This window comes from Aptenodytes forsteri, unplaced genomic scaffold (assembly GCF_000699145.1).
Source record: "Aptenodytes forsteri isolate BGI_AS27 unplaced genomic scaffold, ASM69914v1 Scaffold534, whole genome shotgun sequence".
NCBI lineage: Eukaryota > Metazoa > Chordata > Aves > Sphenisciformes > Spheniscidae > Aptenodytes > Aptenodytes forsteri.
The window spans coordinates 1,891,023-1,911,397 of record NW_008795712.1 but is presented as its reverse complement, the minus strand read 5'-3'; the positions used below and the strand labels follow the sequence as shown (position 1 = coordinate 1,911,397).

General features: G+C 45.4%; 1 protein-coding gene across 1 annotated transcript in view; it reads left to right on the top strand.

Annotated features, from left to right (window-relative positions):
- ZNF618 (zinc finger protein 618) overlaps window positions 1-20,375 on the top strand; it is a gene marked incomplete at its 5' end in the record, with an annotated part of 90,386 nt that overhangs the window by 11,404 nt on the left and 58,607 nt on the right. The window contains 3 exons of the mRNA XM_009283450.2: window positions 6,430-6,686; window positions 10,730-10,825; window positions 13,535-13,612. Coding sequence (XP_009281725.2) covers window positions 6,430-6,686; window positions 10,730-10,825; window positions 13,535-13,612 — 431 coding nt within the window. The remainder of the gene's footprint in view (window positions 1-6,429; window positions 6,687-10,729; window positions 10,826-13,534; window positions 13,613-20,375) is intronic.

Sequence of the window (20,375 nt, the reverse complement as noted above, 5' to 3'; positions counted from 1 at the left end):
AGATGTGGTCACCTCATGGTTCGTATTGGGGAGTACTTCTGCTTCCAGGATGAAGTACCAATATTTGACTTAGCTGACATCCCAGAATCTGTGTAGTCCTCTTCTCTCTGCGTGCCCCCACCCAAAACCAGTAAGACTTGCTTCCAGCCTTGGGATCTGCAGAATTGAAAATTCACTCCTATTCTTACTCATCCTCTTCTTGACACCTTTCTGCAGTTGTGCATCAGCTCTGGCGGTGCTGCAAGCAGGGGAGGAATGGCAGAACCAGCACTGGACACGGTGGTGCTGGGGCCTGATTTCTTCCCTCTACCAGGCAGCATGTTCTCTGTCACCATGACTCTCAGGGGGAATTTCTGGAGAAGCGGCACGTTCTGGATCTGCTGCTGCTTTATCCTCATCTCTAATTGGAGGCTCTTTGTGCTGCTCAGAAGCAGGGGAGGCAAAATTCGGCACAACACTGAGCAAGTGCAGTGTCACAGGCTTGCAAGGGATCCAACATCCAAGGACCAGAGGGCTGGTAAAGAAATGATGCTTTCTTGGGTCACCTCTCTTGGGTCAGCACGTGTGTTCCCTCCTGGCTTGATGCCATGCTTGCTGGAGACTGTGGTGAATGCTGTCTTCTAAGTGAAACCTGGTTCTGCTGTGGCTGTGCATGTACCCCTCTCCATCCTGTCTGAAGTTTTCCAGTGTCAGTAATTTCCTTTTCTTTCCCGTTTTGCTCCGTGATGTTGGTACTGTTTCCCCAGCCAAACCAGGAGGCTTCAAACTCTGCTGTCCCATGAGGATTGTTCCTTCAGCCCAGCTTCCCCCTGCACCCTGGGGACAATTATACCCAGCTTGGCACAGCATCACTTCAGCAAATTGCGTAACTGAGCTTCAGACCCAAGAAGCCTGGACTGGTCCTAGTTTTGCTCTAGCCACAGGAGCACTAACTGGTTTTCACGTGGGACCAGAAGAAAGTGATGCTAGTTCTTGCTAAGAGAGCTGTCTTAGAATCATAGAATCATAGAATCATTGAGGTTGGAAAAGACCTCTAAGATCATCGAGTCCAACCGTTGACCCAACACCACCACCCACTAAGCCATGTCCCTAAGCGCCTCATCTACTCGTCTTTTAAATACCTCCAGGGATGGGGACTCCACCACTTCCCTGGGCAGCCTGTTCCAATGTTTCACCACTCTTTCAGTAAAGACATTTTTCCTCATGTCCAATCTAAACCTCCCCTGGTGCAACTTGAGGCCGTTTCCTCTCGTCCTATCGCTTGTTCCTTGGGAGAAGAGACCGACCCCCACCTCGCTACAACCTCCTTTCAGGTGGTTGTAGAGAGCGATGAGGTCTCCCCTCAGCCTCCTTTTCTCCAGGCTAAACAACCCCAATGGTCTTCCACCATTGCTGCCGCCGCCTTCTCTCCAAAGCTGTGTAGCCCCCAGCAGAGGCATTGAGTGAGCTTTTTGGGAGCTCAGACCTGCTCCTAGGGGTTTCAGTGCTGCTCCGTTGGGTGTATTGCCATCTGTAGCAGCAGTTCTCTGTCAGCCCTACTCCGCCTGGCCTGTGGAAAGGGACCCACCTTCATGCTTGGAGAGCTTTTTGGTTGCAGTGTCCAAGCAGAATGAGAGATTGAACTGTCACTGGACAGTCGCCGTGCGAGTGATGATTGCTGCGACGCTGTGCTGTTGGGGACCGCTTTGTCTGTCACTGCTAGCAAGAGGCGGGCAAGAGTCGACCCCACCGCCTGCCAGGATCTCATTTTGTAGTCTTCAGACAAGTTCTGTGTAGTCTGTCCATCAGTCCTTTGGGGGCTGTAAGGATGGAGGTAAGGAAGATGTTCTCTGCGTGCAGGGAAGGTAGGAGGGGTCCATCGCCTTCACCTGCTGTTATCAGCAGCTGGTGATGCCCCTCTTGTGCATCATATGAGGCAATCAGAGTCTTCTGGCTCCTCTGTCCCCTGCGTAGCACATCCAGAGGAGAAGAAAGGAGGGCTGGGCCTGTGTTGCTGTTTGACTATGTTTATTTTAAGGTATTCTGCAAGCCATAATGTTCCTCTGGACATTGAGCTGGAGAGAGTCTGCATTTGAAGTTTGGCTAAAGCTTGACATCAGCCAGTGGCTAGAAAATCTCTGCAAGGTATGAAATAATAAGAGCAACGTGAGAACACAGCTCTTCCTTCTTAAGCGACGGCCATGAAAAAAGTAGCTAAAACTGCTCTCAGGTGGTGTGGGGCTGATTCCAGCCTGGTGCAGGTCAACAGCAAAGCTTGCATTCAGGGATGGTGCATTTTGGCTTGCACAGTCCAGAGTCCGGACGCCGGGGCCCTCGGTGCTGTGAAACGGGATCTGGCTCATGCAATAAAACGCCGGCACCTCAGGGTGTCAGCAGAGAATGCGCGTCCTGGGGCTGCCGTGGCAGAAAGGGGTAGGAGCTGGGTGCAACAAGGGGATGCTGCCAGAGACACAGGTATCAGTCCTTCTTATATGTATATGCATATATATGTGTGTGTGTGTGCATACACAAACACACACATTTTTATATATATATGTATTTTTATTTTTATAGATACAGATAATCTGAAAAAAAAAAATTTAATGCTTACAATTTATTCCCTTTTCACCACGTTAGAGCTCTTTTCCTGGGATCTGAGCAGGACGTGGGTCTGCGCAGACCTCTCTGCTGGGTCACCGGGCAGTGCCTGGCCTTGCATGCGATGCTGGGGTGCTCAACGGGGAGCGTTGCGGGGCTGTGGGTTCGCCTCCCTGACACACGCAGTGGGTACATCTGTACCCATTCTGTAACCTGGGTGTAGCAGATTTGTACATCTGCTGGCTGCTGCCTTCATCTCGCCTAGAAAGCGTCCAAAGACAGAGAAGGCCTCTGTTTGTTGTAAAATTGTTGTAAGATTGTTGTAAAAATCCAGTGGTGCTATGTTTTTTATGGTTTTGCTTATTTTGTTTTTGAGAGGATCAGCAGGCTCCTTTCAGGGCTTCTGTACTATGAAATCATGCAGAAGACAGTTGCTAAAATATTTGGGGCTGGTGTCCTTCTGTACACCAAGTACCTGCTCAGGCTTATAACATATGGGGCAATGTCAGAGGAATAGTATTGCTTTCAGTTAATAGTTGCAGGTTTAGGTCCCACCTAAGAGCAGACATCCCAGCTGGAGAGTTACTTTCTCGGCAGAGATGGATCCAGAAAGTCAGCGTGCGTGAAGAGCAAAGGTTTTGAGGGTCCATTGGTCTGGTCTAATATTTTCTATATTCCTACAGCTTTAGGCCACCAAGTCTGGCCGGTGCACATCTGTACTGAGCCCAGTAACCTGGGGCCAGCCAGATACAGATACTCTGGGTTTGACGACTTGGAGAGATGTGTTCTCCCTGAGCACATCCTTTGGAAAATGGTTGTTCCAGTGGACCACCATCCGTGCTAATATTTTATGCCTCATTTCAACTGGTTCCAGCTTCCAGCGATGAGCTCGTACTCTGCTCTTCCCTGCCAAATTAAGGAAAGACAGTATTTTCTCCCCATGAAGATGATAATATGCTGCAGTCAAATCATCTCTCAGTCTTCCTTTTGGCTTGAGAAACAGATTGAAGTTGTTTGGCCTCACAAAGTCATAAAGTATCTTTTCCCAGTCTTGAAACATTTCAGTGCCTCTTTTTTGAACCGTCTCCAACTTTTCTAATCACCTTTTAAAAACGAGGGCGCTCAGTTGTCTGCAGTACGCTGGGACTGGCTTCACCACGGCTTCGTACAAGGAGAAAATTACCTCCATGTTTGATCTCAAGCATATGTATCTGAAAATTGCATTAGTCCTTCAGGTCAGAGTGTGGCTCTGTGTGGCTGCAGCGTGTCCGGCCTGCTGGGATCACAGCTGAGCACCGTGGGTGCTGTTCATGGGTGCACCCACGTTCCTGGACACATTTGACTACGCTAGAACTGCTCAGCTTGGCCAGAGCTAGCTTACGTTGGTGTCCCTTTCACAGTCATTGCTCTCCACCCCTCCATGGGTCACCCGTAATTTTTAGCAACAGTGATGTTCAATTTAATTCCAGAGCATTAATAAATCTGCCCCACACCGACCGTTTCAGGAGCCCTGTGGAAATACCTCTACTCAGGAGCAACACATATTGAGGACGCCATTTTGCCTTGCAGCACGTGGCCTGTTGCTCACTTCGTGCCATGTACTGGTGATCTTTTTTATACTCAAATGTGATGCGATGCAAAGCCGGGTGCCATTAGAAGGTCTCTTATGTTCTTACCCAATTTATAATCTCCTCAGAAAGCTGTATCCTTAGCCTCACTGCTAGTTGTATTAGCTTTTAATTCCACATCACTTGGCTCCTGCATTGATTTTTATGTTGTTTTGTCCATGATTGGCAAGTACAGGTTACTGTACCGTCTATAATGGAGGCATTTTGCCTTCACTTTAGGTGCAGAGCTGGCTTTCACTGACTGCTTTCACCTTTCTGCCTACCAGTGGGAATTGTACTGGTTTGATTTTGATGTTCCTTCACTGTTTCCCCCCACACACCCTATTGCTTTTGCTGCCTTTATGAGTGTTTTGCGTTTCACACTTTCTCGGTTTGATTGATTTGCAATTAATCCCACCCTTTGCTGATTGCTGAATATTTTGTACTTTTTTTTTTGCTCCTGGCTGCTGCCTTTCCCTTGGCTTTAGAACGGGTGCTCAGCCACGCCGCTGTCGGGTGAGATTGATGGACCTTTTGGGCATCCAATAATATTACCATAAAGATTGTCCAGCTTTCAACCACATTTTCTCTGTCTTAATTCATCTTTCTCACTTGTAAAAGCACTGTATGATTTTGGGAGCTTTGGGGAGTATGTGTGAGGAGGATGGGAATGAGTGGGGAGGCTAATTCTCGCTGTTTAGGGGCTATTAATTGTCCATTTCATGCCATAATGAGAATGAAGGGATGAGTAATAAAATATCTGGCAATATGATGTGACTGACCCATTTTGAAATAGCAACTACATGTCCATGTAGGAGGTTGTGCAGTAATTATTGCAGAAGATTGTTCTCTTCGTTCATCTGCTCCTCTCCTCTCCATCCTCCCAGGATTACCCACTGGACGCTTTCGCCTGCAGTTGCAGCATTTGATTTGTCTACCAGCTTCATAACCCCTATCAGAAACCATTGCAGGTGTTAGTTTTCTAGCATTTTAATTCATACTTTGTTCTGACTTTCTATGATGTTCCAAGCAATGGGATTTCCTTCTCTTTTGCTATTGCATGGTCTGATGACTCTCATCCATAAGTTCAACCTGTTCTTCACTTTATTTTGCCTATTACTTCTGCTTTAAAAGTTTTCAAACACCTTCGGCTGTTCCCAGTGTTTACGTGACTCTAAATATGTCACAGTCTTTAAAATCTCTGTTTCTGGGTAGTCTAAGCTATTATATATTTAGTTCTTCTGATTTCTGCACAGACTGAACCAGCAATTATTTTATCTTTGCATTGCATGTTGGAATTATTAATAACCAGTATTAAAAACAGGGAGCCCATAATAAGTGGTGGGATGGTGCATTTGGAAAAGGAGCTACGCTGGCTTATTACCTGGTCCTCATCTGTCGTGCTCAAACTCCCTCTGCCTTTTGCCATCGTAGCACTTGTTGATGTTGTTTTACAGCTTTGGGGTGTCCAGTTTCCTTCCTTTTCATAAGGGGCTTTGAATATTTCTTTATTTAGATTGATTTCTCCTATGAATTTCCAGCTTTCTCTTTCCAAGATGAAAACACATACCATTTCCTTAATCTGTTTCTAAATACACTGGATCCCTCCTTTCTTCCCTCGGTCTTTCCCCATCCATCACACTTTCTCTGTCATCTTTGATACTTGTATCTGTCCGTAACGTAATAGTCTCCCTAAATATCATTATACTACAGATGATCCCCTTTGATCACCACTGTATGTGTTAAATAAGGCCATACGAATACCATAGGATGTTAGGTTGCTTTGAAGGGTTAAAAGAGAGGATGCGATGGTAGATGAACGCATGGAGGAGCACACAAGGGTGGAGATAGCTCCAAATTAAAAAAGTCAGGGGGATGTGGCTTTTCTTTTGCATATATGGACTAGTCTTGGCATAATACTCGATGTCAGGACTGCTGGAGTTGTGCTCCTGGCCTGCTAGGAACCAGGTGATATTCTGTGCTCTTGTTTAGTGGTCCGGTCTGTTTATGACTCCTACTATTGTTTGTGATGATTAAGGTTATTTTCATTACTAGCAAATGGTTTTATTACTTTTGTCTGGTTAAATTTTACTTACTTACCATGTATGACAGACACGCATACTTACCCATACTTACTTTAAATAAATTGCATTAAAAGAAAGTACCTTTAATTATGTCCTAATGATGAGAAAGTGAGCGCTTGACAACGAGAATTCATGTTTTCTCCTCTTTTCCCCCCATTCAGAGAGTGTTTGAAGAGGAGCCCGCGGAGCCCGAAAGCGGAGGGCTCCGATTCGGTGACATCTCAGTCCTCACCCAGTGAAGAGGCTGGAATGATGACTGAGGTGAAGGTGAAAACAGAGGTACCAGATGACTATATCGAAGAGGTGATCTGGCAGGATGACACCAAAGATTCCAAGAAGAACATAAAGGATGGGCCGGGAGATGTGCCCGCGGAGATCTGCGTGGTCATAGGTGGGGTCCGCAACCAGCAGACGCTCGGTAAGCTGTGGGTAACACACCCCATTGTTCGGTTCCCTGAATCCATGGTGTTGGGGAGAGGAACGAAACTCTGGAGAGCCGTTCATGGAAGCTCAGCTCTGCTGGAGGGACCAGAGCCAAGGTGCACATCAATCTCAGGGTCCTGGCTCAGGATTATTGACCTTTAACTTTTGCTATCTGTTTGTATCTTGTCACCCCTAAAGACTCAACCAAGATCAAGGTAACTGTAAGAGAAAGCTTATTACTTTCTTTGGACATGTTAAATGACTTGCCCATCAGTCATGTGCGAAATTCATGGCGAACCCAGGGCTGGTGGTAGGTATGTTGGGCACAGATGAGGAGGCACTCAGGAGGAAAGCCTGAGAAAAAGTTGAAATGCTTTGAGGAAAGTTGCTTTGGGGAAAGTGGCTGCTTTCTGTGAATAATTAGATTTAGCTCAAAAACAGGTTTTACAGGTTGCTGTTTGTTTGTTTTTCTGATTACTAGTAACGTTGTGGGAATAATTTTGACTTTTGGCTGGCTGTGGTGTGCCACTTCCAAAACAGTACTTCCTATCCCCACCCCACCTCGAGCGGTGATGAAGGTTTTTCTTTTTTTTCTGTGAACATCAGACTCTTCTCTCCTCCCGCTCCAGGGAAAGGGCTTTCTGCGGGATCCTGGAGAGGCACTGCTCTTGCTAAAGGCACTCCTCTGTTGGTTCTGACATGGAGCAGGTCCCAGCAGTGATTTTTGAGAGCCAAAGGCAGTTGCTGATATAAAGAAGAAAGAGCAGTTGGACCATGTTTCCTTTGAAGGACTCAGGAGAATGCTAATTTGAGCTGCCCAGCACTGCTGTTGGGATTGGTTTGTCGTGCAGGGGGAGAGAAAAGAGGTATTGATGTTAGATTTTTTCTTGGTTTTTGCTTGATCATTGTCCACGCTGTTGGAAAGAAACCCTGGAGTGTGTCATCAGCTGGTGACTGTATTGGGAGCATTGTTGTCCTGCTTGTCCTCTCTTCCCCAGTAGGACAGAAAGAGGTATTGATGTTAGATTTTTTCTTGGTTTTTGCTTGATCATTGTCCACGCTGTTGGAAAGAAACCCTGGAGTGTGTCATCAGCTGGTGACTGTATTGGGAGCATTGTTGTCCTTCGCCCCCCCCCCCCCCCCCCCCCCCCAGCCACTAAGAACGGCAGGGTGGGAGGTCACTGCTGTTTAAGCAGGGTCAAAACATCTAGGGAAAGCCTAAGAAGTCTATAACTGGTTCCAACTTAAAGATCTTACAATATACTCTGTGTATATTCAGGGCTTTTGTGTCCCCACAGCTCCTGAGAGGTTGATCATTGCCTGGGCAACCCTGAAATGCGGAGGTGACCCTGCCACCCCAGGAGGGATGGGTGGAGAGACTGCTGCTGATCGGAGGCAATAGGAGCTTCTGCTTCAGCCATGGTCACCAGCCCTTGATGCAGATCAGGTGTCTGCCATGTAGGACCCTCTTCTCCCCATGGCTTCTGGCTGGGCGGCAGCGGCTGTTCTGCAGATGATGCCCCCTGAGTTGACTATATTGTTGTGCAAAGTGGAAAACGGGCTTTTGCTGTTGGCTAACTTGGATGTACACCATCATGTCGTACCTATGGAGAGCGTTGGGGACAGGCTGGTGTGAGGGGGGACGCTATTTAATGTGTAGGCACCACGGGGAGAGGGACAGAGAGTTATTTACTAGTTAACAAGTGGTGGTTGAAAGCCGTAGAATGTAAACTGGAGAACTTCTATCTGGAAGTGCCTTTTCAAGTGAAATGTGCATCATATTTGTTATTTTATAGCCTCGCGCTGGGTTTCTTTAAAGGCAACTTGGTCCTGAGGCGCTTGGCAGTTGGCAGCCGATTCCTTTGTGAAAAGAGCCCTGTAAGTGCCCCCATTCATCCACCATTCACATAACTCTTGTTTGTCGGGGAGGTGGCTCTGAATAACTTTTCTGTTTGGCCACCAAATACTGTGCTCTGTGTGGACCGACCATGGTGCCCCGATATCAGTTCCTTGTGGTTTCTTGAACTGGCTCCCAGTCAATTCTTCTGGTCCCCTCCATCCCCCCACAGAAACCACAGACAGGCACTATTTCCATCACTGCAGACATCTGTGTAACTCGCACAAGAAACGTCCCGTGCCTGCTGCTTCGCTGGCAAGTTCGGCTGCTGCTCTGGAACAGCCCAAGATTGCGAACAGCTGAAGATGCCGGTGCCTCCTACCTCTGGAGCAAAGGCTTTGTGCTCTCTGCTGCTGCTGCTCACTGGTACTTCCAGGAGATTTTCTCCCTGAAGCCTTTCTCGTGATGTGATCTGGTAGCCCTGTATCTAAATCACTTCAGCCGTGCAGAAAGGCAAGGCTTTGGTAGGATTTTATTTGCCTTCATCAGGGAAGCTGAGATGGGAGGTGTCGAAAATGGTTATTTTTTGTCATAATTCATGATGCAGGATGCAGTGATGAATTGGGAGTAAATTGGTTATTTTTTGTCATAATTCATGATGCAGTGATGAATTGGGAGTAAATGAATCCCTCTCCTTCGTATGGAAATGCCGACCCCCAGACTGTCTCCTTTCATGGTGTGCTGGGGACGGTCAGTTAAATGGGGGATGTGTTGTCTGAGCCGGGGCCACGGTGTTGAAGGCTTCAGGGCACATGTGGCTCCAAGTGACAGACAGCTTTCCTGCGGGGCTCAGCTTCGGGACTTGACTGAAATGCGCATTAGAAGATTTATGTCTCTTTTTGAGTCACTACATCTACTGCAGGAGTGTGCTATATTTATATTTTTAGTTGTTGCTTAGAGCAATTTATAACAGGGATTCCCAGCTCAGTTGGTGCTGTTCACTTGTAGCGTTTTCATCAAATTAGGCCTTGTGTATGCTGCCTCCTGTTTAGTTACATGTTCACATGTCTCTCCCTGCACTTTGGACTACTCCAGACTCTTTCCATCTGTTTGGAGCAGCCCAAACCCCGCGATGGATGAAAGCGGATGCAGCGAAGCAGGATGGGTGGTGGCAGTGGCTGCAGTCCCCCAGCCGAAGAGCCGGTGCTGGTGTTTGTGGTTTTGGACCATTTCCCTTTCATCTGCTTTTCCACAGAAGTCTTGCAAGTCCCGTGGGGTCCCCCTTCGGGCATCCCAAGCAAAGGAAGCCAACGGAGTGGTTGGCTGTATCCCTGTGCCCGGTTAGCAGCAGACTGATAACTGCTGCTGCGGATCCCACGCTCCTCCCCGTCCACTGATCTGTAACCCCCCGTGGTACCGCGGGGTCTCCCTGCCTCGTATGTGGTGTGTTTCTCACCTTGCACAGCTCCGAGATGCAGTATTTCCTGTTCTGTTCTTCTTTTTTCTTGCTAGCGTCACATGCTGGCCTTAGGCCAGGGTCATCTGAAGAGCTCCAAGACATGAACATTTCTCAGGGCGGGGGTGTCAGGGCAAAAAGGCAGAGAAGTCCACCATGAAGCTATCTAGAAAGGAGAGGAAAAGACAATGGCACTTGCATTGTAAATCAAAGAGAAAGGGGGAGAGACTGTTTGGCTGATCTGGATCATTTTCTGATGTTGGGAATACCATCAGGTCAGTATTTGTGTTTTGGAGGACTGAGTTATCTGCGAGTTGATCAGAAGTTTTATACAAGACTATTTAAACTCTCAATCCGGTCTGTGCTTTACAGGAAACATTCTGGAGAGGATTTTTCAAGTAATGTATTAAATCAGAAAAGTTTCTGAGACAAAGTGAAGAGTGAATCCTTCTGCTTTGAGACTATCAATCTTACATGCACATGCTTGATTCATGCCATGATGCTGATGCCAGTTGCTGAGCCGCTCAGCACACATAATTCAAGAGCACTTTGGATTCTCCCTAGTTATACCAAATAAAATAGTGCTGCAGAAGCCTTAAGAAACTCTGTGACCTCTGACATCTTGTTAGCAAGCCACAGGGACAGATGGGTCTTGGAAATTTTTAATAGGCTTCAGCCATCATTATTCTTTGGAAATGCATCCACTTTAAGGGCTCTTTTCTGGTTTTTTTTTTGCACAATTTAGATGGAAAAGCAGTGGAACGTGGCTCTCCCGTTGGATATACACGAAATCGATATTCAGGGACCTGGATTTTTGACCATGCATTGAGATACACGTCCGGTATGTGATGGAAGGGTGTGAAAGTCTAACCAGGGATCAGGGAGCAAGGGAAAGCTCTGGATGCAATGGGTGTGTTGCCCAAATTCCAACTGCGAGGCTGAGGAAAAGCCTGGCAAATCTGAATGCACCAACTAACCAAAAACCTTCCCCATCTCCCCTCCTACTACAAACAGCTTTAACCTGCATGACACATCCTGATGTGGACAAAGTCCCAGATAAACCATGACCATGGTGGCAGTGTCCAAGGCAACACGGGCATGTTCTTTGTAAGGCCTTAACATGTAGCGGTGTCTTTCCCCCCCACCACTTCATCTTTCCTCCGCTCTAATAACACATTTATTGTGGCAAGTCATCCCTCCTTTCTCTAATATGAGGATCTGTGCCTTTGCCTCCCAAATCGTAGTGTGCTGAGTACACAGTTGTGGCCGATGAGTTGTCTCGGTGACTTGCAGGACTTTAGATCTGTAATGCACCTCCCTTACACCCTCCACAAACTCGCTGTCCTCCTGGGGCAGTGCTCTACCGTCTGCGTGTAGGAGGTGGGTAGAGGTACCCCCCTCAAAGAAGATGACTCCAGCTTTCCCCAGGTTGCACTTGAGTCTTGGGTGCTTCAGGACATCCGCACAAAAGCACTGGCCATGGGATGCGCCAGTCCCTCTCCTGCCTTCGGCTCCTGCCCTTGCTTTCCAGACACAGCCCCTAGCATGAGGGCTGCAGCACCAGTTTGGTTTCCTATTGCAGAGGGAAGGCACTACACAGTTACTTGTACAGGTGATATTCTTCTTGAAGAACTTCTGCATAACCAAATGCATTTATGTGCCATACACTATCTCCAGAGGAAGGGGGAAATAAAAGAAAAACGGGGAAAAAAATTCAACCTAGAGTCCCTTGCTGTTTTTTACCTGTTTTCCCAGTGCTCTGTGTGTAAGCAGCGCTGTTTCGGGGTGTGGGTGGGTGTCAGTTGCATTTTGCTGTTGGTACAGCTGAACCTCAGCTGTTGCACAGGGTTAGTGGTTGGTAGGGCCCAAGTGATGATGAGTGCGCTCGTCTTCTGGCGGTGCTGCTTTGGGGCTCCAGCTGGAATAGTTTTCAGGAAAGAATTTTGGAGGTTGGCGATGAATATAATCGTTCCTTGAACATGGAAAATGAGGGCTGGCAGATGCTGCCGACTTGCTGATACCCAGGATTTCACTTAGAAAAAGCCTGCATGGAGTGACCACGGGTGATGACTGTCCCATATATGTATATCTATATATAAAATACAACTAGCTATGATAATTAAAAGGCTATGGACCAAATCAGACATAGTCAACTGACTATAATATCAGTATTTTAGAGTATTTTTTCAGATGTGTACTCTTGTGTATTGGACTGTAGCGAGTTGCCTCTTTCAGCGTCAGTGACAAAGTAGCCTCCCAAGCTCAAAAGACAGTCCCAAGTGATGCCAGCAATGATGGACAGGGAATTCAGCGCTGTCATGAACTGGAAGGAGGGTTGTCTTCTTCCCAAGCTGTAAGCAATAGGGCATGGGAAGGGAAAAAAAGAACATGGGTATAGCATGTTCAAAAAACACAGTTGGTTTTGTTCCTGGAAAGAGCTCACTTTGAGTAGCGCTGGGTAAGTATTGCTGTAAAAAGATGTTTGGGAGTATTTATTTGGATGTGTGTGTGAATGTTTTGTTCTTGTTTGTGGCTCGTCTCTGAGTTTTACTGTTTTGCATGGTCAGGAAAAGATTGTTTCAAGGCTGCGTGAGGAAGCGTCCATGGAAATGAAATGCTACGTTCAGACAAAATAATATTCAGCCCTTCTTTCTCCCACCTCCTCTTCCAGTAAGTGCTGCTCTCGCCCTACTGAAGAGCACAGCTAAGAGGACAGCTAAGAAATGCAATACATTTTGCAAGTGAGAGCTTGAAAGGTGAATTTATTTTTTGTTCACCAAGTTGGAGTGGGGAAAAAAAAAGGTTGAATCAACTTAAATAACAAATCTAAGGAAATTTCTGTCTGCCTGTCCAATAAACAGAAGAGGCTAAATTCATTGCATAATTTCATCTTTACAAATGATTGTCCCAGTTCTGTTTCTCTGGTTTCATTTCAAATGACTGTTTGCAGATGTGTGTTTTCTGGAATTAGAGACACAAATTGAGAAAAGAGACTGCTGTGGTCATGTGCTTTTCCTTAAAAAGGTCAAAAGTTCTATTTGTATCTATTTGGTTTCCTCTGGGTGGGTATTTACCAAATCTCTGTGGGTTTCTTGAGAAATTTGTACATTGTGCATTTCTTGAGAAATTTTGAAAACTCCTTGCCTCAAGATAACATATTGCCTTCTTTTTTCAGTTGAAAAGCTTTTTTTCCCATATACAAGGAACTTACTGAAAAGTTATTCAAGGTTATTTCTGTCCATAGGAAATATTAGTCATTGTTATAAAATTATAAGTCAGGCTATTTTGAGAGTGGCCCTTTCATGTTAGCAAAGTTATGAAGATATACTGAAAATGTAAGTTCAGGGTAATATGCCAAGGAATCTTAAATAAGGCTGAAAAAAGAATTGAGTCTGGGATAGTGATTTCCTGCATTTATCTCCAGGAACCTTCCAAAAATTACTTTGCTGCAAACTGCATTCTTTTGTCCCCAGTTTATGGATAAGTATGTGGTGAGGCTGTTTTTCCTGATCTAATATGGTGATGTATACTTTTCTGTCTTGTTTTTCAGGGTCTTACGAGTGTGGAATATGTGGGAAGAAATACAAGTATTACAACTGTTTCCAGACCCATGTGCGAGCGCACAGAGGTATCTCACTCCTGCTCAAATCTTTGGGAATCCTGGGGTAACATTCAGGTTCAGGGAGTATTTTTGGGAAGACCTTGAAGATTGCTTTGCTGCTTCTCTGTTTGTCACTAACTGTTCTTTCGGGTGGCTCATTCATAGGATAAACTTTGGGGCTGTCTAAGCTTTGTGGCTCTCTACTCCAGCAATATTTCTTCTGAGGTCAGGAGCAGCTCTTGCATTTGGTGCAGTAAATACTGCATGGGGCTCTCTGGGGAATTGCTGTGTGTTGGGAGAGCTGCAAATCAGAAAGTTTCTCCTGGCAGATACCACATGCCAGCAGTGTAGTTACCACCGCAGCGGTAGGTATCTCCCCGAGGTGCTCCGTGCTCCTGCCCAGCTGGGTGTTTCAGTCCATCCCTGTTAACGTCGGGATGGGAGGATATCAAGTCAGATATTGGCATTGCTATACTGCTGTATTTTTATGTTAAAATCAAAATGATACTTGAACTCACCCCCATACCCCTGCTGTCAGCTGAGGTCACTTTCCAAATGTATTGTTTGTATGAAATATCTCGTGCTTAGTCAGGAGTGACTTTATTTGAATTTTCTGTAAGTACGGCCAATTGGATGTTGCTTAATTGCAGAAATGTGGAAGTTCTGCTTGGTGTTTTGTACAATTAGCATAGTTTGTGTAATTTGGAGAAATACATATCTGAAATAACAGAACAACAGGGACTTGAAACTAGCTCATGAGACTTTCAGGGGTTTTACTTTCTTTCACCTGAGCTGAGCACTGAAGTCTATGTGTCAGACTTGGAGGAGCATCTGCTTTAGCTCCTCAGTTGTAACTAGCAGTATCAGCGCACGTGGTCTTCAATAAAACGATTGACTGGAATGTCTAAAGGAGCATAAAGGAAACTCCCAGTGAAAAGTTTGAAAATCCAGGAATAATGAAGGCTAATGCAATATTAAATTTTAAATGTGTAAACTCTCAGAAGTCAGCAAATGCACAGCTGAAAAGTGAACATGCATCCCTAATTAACTTCTCAGAGTTTTTCACGGTCTCATAATACATCCTTTAATTGCATGGTTGCAAATTTCTCCTGTGCTGTTTAACATCACAGAGCTTCTTCTGTATCCTTAGATACATGCAGATTTGTTTCTCAGTGCTGATATTCCTTTCTAAATACCAACAAAATTCCTAGAAGTCCTTTAAATGTAACTACAAAGTAGCTTCACTCTGCAGGTTAAGAGAAAAAATTCCTAAAATAATAGTGAGTAGCAGTTATTTGCTGACATGCAGAATGCTTTACTATTGCATCACAGCATTGCAATAATTTTGCAATAATAATTGCAGTATTTAGATTTGGGACAAGGATTGCTTTTATTTTACTTCTCTTCCCCAAGCTCTATGGGACCCTTCATTCAGCTGGAATTTTAGGAGCTATGTTAGTATGAGGTCACCTCCTAGTGTGTGATCCAATTGATTTGTATTTATACATTTATTTATATTTTGATCATGAAATCAACCTATATATAAGTGGTCTGGATGCATCAACATAAACATGTACAACTGATATCCATAGTTCTGTCATGAACTCAGTGGAGACATGACTTTACCTTTTTGCTTCCAAAGCCTTTTTTATATGTAGCTATAGAAGATGGAAATTTTCAAAATTTTGAATGTGGAAATTTATTAGTAATTTTCACATCAGTGGTGGAGAAGCACAATTTATATATGTGAAACTTAGAAAATGTTGGTTTATGTTGCTGTAAATTGATGCACGTAGTAACATTTAAAGTGCATTTGAATTGCCTTAAGACAATAAAAATCAAAATGAGATATTTATTCACGTACACTCCTCAACAAGAAATCAAACTGAAACTCAGTGCAACTCTGTAAATGTGTTTCTCCCAGAAACAGAACCTGAGCTGGCAGTTAAAGCAGTCGGGAAGCGTACCTGTCTGCAGAGAAATAAAGTGCCATTGAACGTGCGTGTAACATATGGTTAGGGAAAAATAAGAAAGGATTATATGGAGGAAAGCCCTGTGTGATGTTATCCAGTGAGAATCGTACACGGACCTGTACCAGTAACAGTGGTGGAAATAGCATAAGACTGCAGGACTGAAAGAAATTTTTGTGAAAGATGCTTTTATTGCCACGCGTATGTAAGGTTTCATGTAGAAGAAGTGGCTGGTATTGCACCATCATAACAAACGTGAGATAACTTGGTGGTTACAGGTACATGGAGGATGTGATTCTGCACTTCGCATGTTCTGCCTGCGTATCTTCAGTCCGTGTCTTGGATAAAACCCCAAGGCACTGGCAAACCAGCTCTCCTAGGTCTGCTTGTCCTCGAAGCACTGAAAATTGAGCTCCCTTGGCCTATTACATGCAATTATCAGCTGCCAGAAACTCAGATCCTGAATCTTTTAGTCATTTCTTTTTGGCTGGGCAAGGAAGGGGCCACATTGCAGTGGCAGGACCTGGCATTCCCTCTTTGCCTGATGCATTTTCCAAGCGTCAGCCACGGTTTCCCCGACATCTGGGCCACCCATCAGTCACCTAACATTTGCCTTTCCCTGGAGGTTTGACTGATCCTGGGTAAACTCACCACTCAGCATCAGAGTAGCTAGAACAAACTCAGTCCCCTTTTTCTTCTCTTTAGGTGCTTTCTTCTAGGGCTTTTTGGGCATTCAAGCAGAAATACCCGCTTTTTGTGATTTGCTGAAGGATACACCCCTTCTGCTTGAATAGCCCTCTGCTTTTTGCTTTCTTGTGTGGTTCCTGTGTCACTAAAGGTCCTTGGCCAAGCTGTGGGCTGGTCCTGCAGACGGACAGAGCTGGTGATGAAAAAGGTTCAGCCCATGGGAGAGCAGACGGTAATTGTGTTGATCTGGTTTGGACCTTTGGGGCAGAACAACTGAAAAAACCATCTGTCTAGCCAGCCCCGCTGTCACTATTCAGTGACACAACTTCTGTCCCCAGGATGGGAGGTTCGGAGGTCTCAAGTTGTCCTTACTTTGAATTGGCTTATTTCTAAGGTGTTTTTTGTGCATCTCGGTGTCTAGTTTGGAGCTGTAGCAGGGGAGCCTGGGGCTTACGGCTGGTGGCCAGCGTGGGTGGGAGGTCTGTCGCCCTCTCTGCTCTTGCAGTCGGGCCTTATTTGTCAGGCGCTTGTTTTGCCCTGTGCAAAACTTAAATTTCTTCTGATCCTTTGAGCAGTTCAGTTCCACATTAAGATTCTCACACTGGCAACATCACATTTTTCTTTGTAATGATCATTTTTGGGAGAAATTTCCTAGATTTTTTTTAATATCTGCACCTGGTAGAGAAGCTGTGTTGGAAGTGACCTGTGTTCTTCAGGCTGATCTTTTTTTCTTGTCTGCCTTCAGGAATGGGTGGTTTCTAACTGGAAATCGGGGCATTTTCTTAGTTTCTTGAGCCTTCCCTATGGTGCCCAGCACTGGCTGGAGAGTTTCAGGGGGCAGTTTATCTGGCAGTTTGCAAGTGCAAAGGGTTGAGGCAGCTCTTGTTCAAGAAGTGCTGCCTCGCAGGGGCAAGCTCCCTTTCTGCTTTGCTCTGAAAGCCGAGATACAGGCACGGCAAACCCCACGTAAAGGGTTCTGCAAAGAATCAGAAACGTAGGTAAGAAATTTACTCACTACGTTTTATCAAGGAGGAAATGAAAAGGTTGCATTCCTTCCCCTTTGCCTCCCCAAAATGCACAAATAAAATAAAAAAGAAACCCAACAAAAAAAGTTATGTTGTTGAGCTGAAAGGCTCCATTGTGAGCTGTTGTGCAGCCCTGCAGGATCGCAGCTCCTTCCTCCTGCCGAGCTGCTGGAGTTCAGCTGGAGCAGAAAGGCTGCACATTCCTGGTGGCGATGGAAGGCTCTGTCCCAGCGATCGGCACTGACAAACGTTACCGCTTCGCCTACATGCAACCCAGGCCTTAAAAATGTGTTGCTTACAGTGCTTTTTGTTTAGCTGTGTGGGGTTTTTCAAATCATTAAAAGGTTTGGATTCCCTTCAGGAGTTAGTCAGCTAGAAAGTCTTGTTTTGTACAGTTGGGTCGTATTTAAGCAACATGAGCAGCAAAACATCTGCATGTTTTGAGTCAGGAAAATTACTTCACTTTTAGATAAGTCAAAAAAATGGCTGAAATTACTTTATTAGACTTTCAAACAGTAAATTTTAAAAACCTCTGGGCTGAGGCCAAGCAAGGGAGATTTTTACCAAAGGAGAATTCTTCAGAAAGCAAATGAAAGAAAATAGCAAGGCTCAAGTTTAACCCTCGCAGGATATATCGCCTCTGTCCTAATAATTGGTGGAAGTTCTCTGTTTCCAGATAAGCTTTTCTGGGCTGAATGATGATTTTGCTCAAGTTGTTTTTCTTTATTATTTATTTACATTATTTAGTTGCTGCATTGCCTCTCTGTGAACCGATCAGCTCTCCGTTACCCTCCCGCATGGGTGCGCCAGCCGAGGGGCTGATCTACCATCATCAGAATAGATGCTGAATGCCCTAGAGTAGGATTGTTTTCTTCAGGTGAAGTTTCTAGTTTAAGCAATTGTTAAAAAACTTCTCAAAGCTTTTAAAATTCTGTATTAATATTTTCCAAGAATGGGTTCTGCTTGATTCCAAAAATATGAAAAGGAAGATGACTCGTTCAAACTGTGAATATGGAAAAATGCGTTTTTCCAAAGTGCACATTTTTTGAGCCTGAGTAGGAGCAGTTCTGTGACTGAAACGATTTTAAGGTGAGAAGTTGAAAATTAATAGCGAAATAACCATTCCTGAGGAGAGATGATGTTTCTGAGCTGAAGAAAGTTGGGTTTCATTTGTATGATTAGCTGCTACTGAAAAATCATAGGATTTGGGGGGGGTCCTTTGCCCTCTGTGCTGCATCCCAAGCATCTATTTTTTACTGTGTACATTTCCCAGTCTGCAGCAGATTTTTACAGGAGATGCAGAAAGTTACTTGAGACACAGGAGTTAACTTGCTTATTTTCCAGCTTTCCTGCTGACCTCCCTACTCTCACTTACTTTTGCAACTTTCTCAGAAATTGGTCTTTTGTTTTAAAGCTGTAATTACTTGGTCTCAGCCCAAAGGTGATTTAGAGTGGGCTGTTAGGGGATTTTTAGGTTTTTTTTTTTAATTCATGAAGACTTTGGTCTGTCTTATGACTAAGAGTAACAACATTTCTTAACACAGTTCAGAAATGGCTGCTCCTTAAACCTTTGTGTGTTGCTTGATTCTTGTTAAGTTTGACTAAAGTACTTTTTAAAGCTATTTAAAAGACAGAAATGGCCTGGTGCATGCATAGTACTTATCTTTTATGGTTTATTTATGCTGTTGTCTGTGAACGCCAGGACAGCATTTTGCAGAACTCCTTTGTGCCACAGCTAGCTTTTTCCTTGAGTGATAGGTGGTAATTCAAACAAGTAGCAGCTGTGGAAAAATACAGGGGTTTGACTGTCGAGGTTTTGCATATGATACTGAGGGTTTCTGATCTGGCCCCTCAGTTTATGAAGTTGCGCCAAATTAATATCGTTGCCTAGAAAAGTGATCTAATCAGGCAGGTTAATCAAGTAGAAATGTACAAATTCACAAACCCATAATCATTTGTTTTTATTATTTTTAAGAAATAAGGAAATTAAATGCAAACAGTGTTCATTACTTAAGGTTGCAAATTTTAAATTCAAAAATGCTGTGACATTCCGCAGCTGTGGTTTTCAGAGCAATGCAAGCGTGATTCCAAGAGACATATGGAGTATTTTGAAACGTAGTTATGTTATTAGATAATGTGACATACAGTATATGCAATTTAGGATGAATATGAAACACTTCAAAATGGCTTGGAAATCCTAATCATTTGTGGTCCTTGACTTGTGACATCGGGTTTTGTTTTCCGGCTTGCAGCTTTGCCCATTGCATTCATTTAGGGCTTGAACGTGGTCTTTGCTGAGTGCTTCTTGCTGTCCCACATGTTACAGCGGAGGGAGCTTTTTCTCCCATCTTTTCACACGTGCCTTCAGTAAGACCAAGGTAGAATAGCCGGGGGGGGGGGGGTGGATTCTCATGGCCCCTCTCTTGTGGAGGCTTTGCCATCGCTGTCTGTGAAGGGGGTGGCATGGCAGTGGAGCAGGCTGTGCCATCTCCCATGGGAGGCTGATGTGGGTGCACTGTTCACCGTTTGCTTTCCTGGGTTGACAGCACTTGCCCAGGAATTAAGCGCGTGAGCGATTTCGACAAACCTTCAGTAGAAATTACGAAACTCATCATCATGAGCTCCATTAATGACAGTGGGACCGTTAGGATGTGTCAGTCCAGTCTGTGCACACCTCAGCCAGGGCCCCTCCGCCTGGAGGCACAACACAAGCCGGCCTGAGGCGAGGGGAGGGGTGGTGGCAGGGGCTTTCCTTGGGCAGAGCTGCAGGGGGAGAGCGGGGAGGCGGCTGCTCTGAGCCGCGCTGGCGGCCACTCCCTTGCACCCCGTGCCTCTCCAAAGCCCTCTCGGGGCTCCCTGAAGCTCCTCAGAGCGGGCTCCCTGTGTGCAGGGCCAGGGCAGGGGTGTCCCCTGCCGTCCCGTTTTGAAACCAGGCCACTGGAATAACTCAGAAAATGGGAGCCCCAGTTTTGGAGGCTCTTCCTAAGGACTGCGGGCAGCTGCAGTTTAACAAACAGCCCTTGAGGTGACCCGGTTCGGCCCCGCAGCCTGCCCCTGGTAAGGGTCGCTGGCCTTTCACAGCCTGCTCTGTCGGCAGGCGCGGGGACC